This window comes from Trachemys scripta, chromosome 1, assembly GCF_013100865.1.
Source record: "Trachemys scripta elegans isolate TJP31775 chromosome 1, CAS_Tse_1.0, whole genome shotgun sequence".
NCBI lineage: Eukaryota > Metazoa > Chordata > Testudines > Emydidae > Trachemys > Trachemys scripta.
Window position 1 is genome coordinate 190,067,963 of NC_048298.1, and position 6,190 is coordinate 190,074,152.

A 6,190-nucleotide genomic window follows, 5' to 3' on the forward strand; every position below is an offset into this window, starting at 1 on the left:
AGAATTCAACCCTGAAGTGAGCTACTGCATGCACCAGTTTTATCCTCAGCTTCATCCATGGACTACTACTTCCTTTTGTGTGGCTGAAGAGCTGTAATAAACAGAAAGATTGATTTGGTATCCAGTTCCTCCCAACCAAGCCAATGTGATAAGAAAGGCTTTATGCTTTCAATAACCTTGAGGGCAGTTGATAAATCAGCATGTGGGGTTTTAAGCTTTTTACTGACAATCGTCAATGGATAAAGAATTTCATGCTATGACTGCAGAGAGATTTAAAGCTGTGAAGAAGGAATGCTACCAGTTTGCTTCATATTTGACAGAGGGGATCATTGTGACCATCTAGGAACATTGATAATACAGCATCAGATACTTCATTAAACGAATCAAGCCTCATTGTTGCTACTTCTCCCCCCAGCACGTTAGACATAATTGACAATGAAACCATTAATCTTCATGAGGTCCGAGAGGGATCCGGTGAAGACTGGAAACACATATGTGCTGAATTATTCCAAAGAAGAAAAAGCTTTGCATCAAACCAAGCTGAGGGCACGGCATCCATAACACAATGATAGAAATCAAGAAGTTACTATTGTGCTCCTAAGTATCTGAATTTCATGTATGAAACCGTATAATGCATCCGATCTTTTTAAATCTTCATTAGGGAATGCTGAATTGCCAGGGGCTAGATGGTACCAGTTAGCCACAGACTGAGTAGAGCCGCATGGCTGCAGGGGGATCTCGCAGACACTAGGCCTAATTCACTGCACCGTGTGTAGGCATTTACACCAGTGCAGTGTGGGTGTAAAACTCAGCCAGAGCAGGGTCATAGCCTTTTACAGGCACTTTTCATTCACTTGGAACTGGTGTAAATATATACACAAGATGCAGGGCAATAGTGAAGCATGCCTGTTGTGCTTTTAGGGGCATAATCCCTTTCTGTAGTGCCTGCAGTGGGAGTGCACATACTGCCTCAGCCCTTTCTGGGTGGAGAGGGGGGAACTGCAATTGTCCATACCTTTGGATGGGATTTCCAAGGCAATAGAAGACTCCCCTTCCCCTTCCCTATCTACGAGCCATAACATTATTCAAGACTGCCTCTATCAGTTCACCCTTATTAAAACAACCACCACGACCACCAGCAAAAATTGACCCTATTATGGCATTGTCTAATAATGGTCCCAAACCCTATATCTTACAATAACACTACAGTAGTGTTTGGTGCAATTGACCTTTTTAATAAAGTCAAACACAGTGAAATATTTTGGTGCAACAAAACTATGGAAATGGCATGGGTCTACACTTTGCTAAACATCAGATTTAAAAAAATTCCATAGGTTGGGAAAGTTCAGAGCCGGTTCTGAACTATGCAATTCTTCTCTGTCTTTATTTGAGACTTCATGGTTATTAAGTGCAACAAACAAATTGAACCTCCCCACTATTAGTTTAATCTTTTCAATATGATTTATGTTAGAGGGGCAGTCAAATCAACAGTGTGCCATCGCTGGTAAATAGTATCAATGGCCAATGAGGGTCTGGCAGGAGAATCTTGCCTACATGCTCGGGGTTCTACTGATCGCCATATATGGGGTCGGGAAGGAATTTTCCTCCAGGGTAGATTGGCAGAGGCCCTGGAGGTTTTTCGCCTTCCTCCGCAGCATGGGGCGGGGGTCGCTAGCTGGAGGATTCTCTGCGACTTGAAGTCTTTAAATCACAGAATTTGGGGACTTCAACAACAGAGTCAAGGGAAAGGGGTTGGGTCAGCTTTTGTTGCCTGCATCGTGCGGGGGGTCAGACTAGATGATCATAATGGTCCCTTCTGACCTTAAAGTCTATTAGTCTATGAGTCTAATCTGAGAAGCAGGTGGTTGCCTTCCGCAAACATAACATTTGCCTTCCGATTTTTTCAGCTGATATCTGCACCATTTCTTTTATAAATCTGTAAATTTTTCTGCAAGTAGCGATCCTGCACTTTTATTTATGTGACTTGTCTCAGATGGTCTGACATAATGACCATACCTATAACTGAAGTATCAAGAAATGCCCAATATTGTTTGGCCTTAACCTGAACAATTGCTGTCAGCTATTCTTCCCATAGGTGCCACAGACCAAAGGAAAGATCACCTGTGCTCTGGAAATTACAAGTGAGCAATGACTCTGCTGAGGGAGATAGGCAAAGTCCTCAGACTGCTGCTAAATTGCAAGAGGCTAAGATCAGCAGGGACCAGCAGAAAGGTCCCTGAAAGGGTCTCTTAAGCAGAGATGGGCCACCTGATCACTTCTGAAAGCACTACTCACTCTCCGTTGAAATAAATAGTTAATAAACGTGGGTAAATTTGGCAGCTAACATATGTTTCAGTGGTGCAGAAGGAAAAAGAAACAGACTTATGTTTGAAACAGAAGACAGCTGTCTTATGACATGTTCCTGGAATAATTATATTTATCCTGTGGTTTTCTTTGAGGTGCCGGGAGCCATTAAATCCAAAGCAAAAATGGAGCAATATTGTCCACATTTGTTATCTAACATTTTCTTCTATGACCTATTAAATAATTCATATGTACCAGATGCATTATTTAAGATGTTAAATACAGGCAGAATACCAAGAGAACATAGATTTCATGCACTTACGCTTTAGACTCAAGCAAACAACAGGAAGACTATTCAGTAGCTGAGATCCAGTTTTCTCATCTTGGGTATGATCCAAAGCCCCACTGAAGTGAATGGAGAGACTCCCATTGACTTCAGTGGACTTATGGTCAGGCCTATTATGAGTCAATCATTGTTAGTCACACTGGGGACTATACTAGCACACAGATTGTCCAGGGTTTGGGGAGCCCAAAGCCAACTTTTTTTTGTTCCATACGTCCTAATTTGCACTGTATGCTCCTCAGCCATAGTCGAGGACCTGGGTTATTGGCTATAATTCCCTGATGGTTTACAATTGTGAAACTACATTTGTGAAGTTGCACAATTATAATTTTGCAGTAATTTCTTGTCTTTGGAGCTCCTTAATAAGTAACTATTTTTCTTAAACCTCAGTATTTTTTTGAGGTTTAACAATCTGAAGTATATATTTCTTGGTTGCAGTAGCTGAGGATTTTGAGTCTTATTCTACCTTGTCTTTTCTCTTTCATATGATATTTTGCACAGACTCAAATGTAATTAAGGATGGAAGTCTGTTATACTAACCACAAATCTTCTAGGGGAGGATTTCCAAAAGTGCTCAGCGTAGACCTAACTCTGGCCCCACTGCGATCAATTGTAAAATTCCCATTGCCTACGATGGGAGCAGAGGTAGGCCAATGCCTTTTGAAAATCCCACCCTAAATCAACAATGCAAAGTCAGGTGACCTACCTCTAAAATATTGCTTCCCTTTGGTTGACATGTTTAACATTTTTAATTTTAGTATTAAGAGAACAATGCCAGAAGTCCTACTTTTATTTCAGCTTGTTGAATAGCTTCAGTAAAAAAGATCAGAGAAGAGGTATTTCAACCATCTTTTGCTGAAAGGGGTACAGATTACAAGGGTGTACTAGCAGCTCTCAGACTGCAAATTATTAATTAACAAATGCCAGAATTGTCAGTCCTACAATCAGTGTGTCACATGTGAAACTTACATAAGTGTATTCTTTCTTCCTGATCCTGTTTTTTCTTTATGCTTGGGTTTTGAGTGGGACACTTGATGGATTTCATTCTGATATAATCTAATACGTAATTGTTTGTTAATTATCCATAGGTACCTTATAAGGTGCAGCAGAACAGAGTATCACCTCGAAGACTTACTGATTATCCAGTCAACCCAAGGAAAATCAGAAACATGACACTTGTATAGGAGTTACTGCTCTTTGAGGTTCCTGTATCACTGAAATTTACACCTTTGGATGACTTCCTGCAACACAGAAAGATCACCATAATTTCACTTATATTCGAAAACAGGACCATAGATTTATCTATTTTTCATATAATGAACAATTTCTACCAAGAAGAACTAACAATCTTGACTTTAACATACACATTTTCAACAAAATTCTGTATACAAATGATGGACCTGATCCTGTAATAGGATCCAGGCAGGTGCACCTTGCAGAGCTCCACTGACTCCCAGGGGACTTCCCAATGGCAAGGGGCCATGCAATGGAGTCCTATGGAAGTCAGTAAGGCTCCACATGGGCACAAAGGTTTGCTCACCCAGATCCAACTGAAAGATCAGAGACTATATAAGCTGGAGATTTATTAGTCCGGAACAGCAAAATCTATTGCTGGATAGTATAATATTGCTTTTATATTACTTAATTTATACTTTCTGATCATCCCAAGATCCATCATCAACAAACTTTTCCATTTCTTATTTCCTAATATGAGCCAAGATTTCCAATAGGGCTGGTTGAGGATTTTCAATCAAAATTTTTTTTTTGCAAAAAGTGTCTGTTTTCTAAAGAAAAATTCAACTGTTTGTCAAAAAAGTGAACACATAAAAACAAAAAAAATCAGCTTTTGATTGAAAAACAGAATATGTCAGCTGAAAAATGTTGATTCAGAATTCATGTAGCAATGCCTCATGAGAGCTGAAGTTTCGATGTGTCATTTCCCTGTTCTTCTCTATATGCTGAGTTCTCTAGCCAGACATCTCTCTTGGCTTACTCTGGCCAGATTCTCTCATGATGCATCACAGTGGCTCATCAAGATGGGAGACTGTGGTGCATCATGGGAGATGTAGTCTGACCAGGGAGCTTGGCCTATAGAGGAGAATGGGGGCATGATGCACCTGAACTACAACTCACATGAGGCACTAAAGTGGCATTACCAAGTACAAAGTTTTGGTTTTCAGCCAAAAATTATGGGCTGAAACTTTTTCAATTTTCAGCTGAACATTTTTAGTTTATGATTTTTCACCAAAAAGTTAAAATTTTCCATGGAAAAAAACCATTTTCTAACCTGCTCTAGCTGCCATATACTCATAACTTTCTAAGTTATCCTGTAATTTATATATTGATATTTCATAAGGATCAGTACTTTTGAATGTTGGAAAGAAGTGATGGCACCAGAATTATCTCTACAATGATATTCTATGCAACAAAGAGAATAAATCCAGATCCTGAATTGTGGGAAAATTTTGTTTTGCACTCTGAGCATTTTCAATTTCATTAAATTGTGACTACTGAATCCAGATTCTGCATTATTAGTAGCATTTTACTGTCAGTCAGATCAAATGCTGAGGCCAATTCATATTTTGACACATCCAGTTATCTACAAAGATATTTCAAATTCTGGAATACTCCCCCACCTTTTGTCTGTCTTGTCTATTTAGGATGGGATTTTTCAAATGAACTGTCATTGACCTCAATGGGACCCAAAACATTGACATTATACAGAGATAACATAAATAATTTATATCTAAGAGTCTGTGTGTCCTTCCTTTGTATTAACAATGAATTGAGAAAAATCAGTATCGTATTGGTATTAGTATTATTATATCTGATATCCTTTAATATTAGTGTAGGCTAAAATAAATCTGTAACAAACCTAAAGATAAAATCCATTTGCAACAACATGTAGGGCCCAAATCTACAAGAGTTCTGCTAGGGGGAATTCCCATTTAATGCCATGATCAGGCCTAAAGTTACACCAATATTCAAACTGAACTGTAGCACAGAATAGAAAAATATAGCTTTGGTAAGGCTTCCAGTACAAGTGAATGAGTAACAAGCTCTCCTGCATCATTGTATTGTGGTACAAATATGAACATTGTACTGAGAAGAAATTTTATTTAACATTTAGAACTGGTTGAAAAATTTCTAACAGAACAGAAAATGCTGATTTGATGAAAAATTATCAGACATTTTGTTTTGATAAGGTAGAAGAACCTCATTTCAACTGTAATGTTTAGACTTTTATATTACCTTAATATAATATATAAAACACTCAAAAGGCACTTTGATATGGACACTTTGATATTTCTGAAACAAAATATGTTCAAAATTTTCAGTTCATGGGAAATTTTGATTTTTTGTTCCAGTGAAAGGAAATTTTGAAATGTCACAAGTTCCCGTGGAACAGAAATTATGACATTAGACCAGTTCAGGTTCTCCACTAGAAAATGTTGATATGACAAAACTGAAATGTTTCATGCGAAAATAGCAGCATGGTAGACAGTTTCAATGGGCAATTATCAAAATGTTTCATTTCAATAA

At 38.3% G+C, this 6,190-nt stretch overlaps 1 protein-coding gene across 1 annotated transcript in view; it reads left to right on the top strand.

The window, feature by feature from the left end:
• Nucleotides 1-5,397, top strand: part of IGSF5 (immunoglobulin superfamily member 5) — a 62,572-nt gene extending 57,175 nt beyond the window's left edge. The window contains exon 9 of the mRNA XM_034753084.1: nt 3,736-5,397. Within this exon, the coding sequence (XP_034608975.1) occupies nt 3,736-3,831 (96 nt within the window). The 3' untranslated portion in view covers nt 3,832-5,397. The remainder of the gene's footprint in view (nt 1-3,735) is intronic.
• The last annotated feature ends 793 nt before the right edge of the window (nt 5,398-6,190 follow it).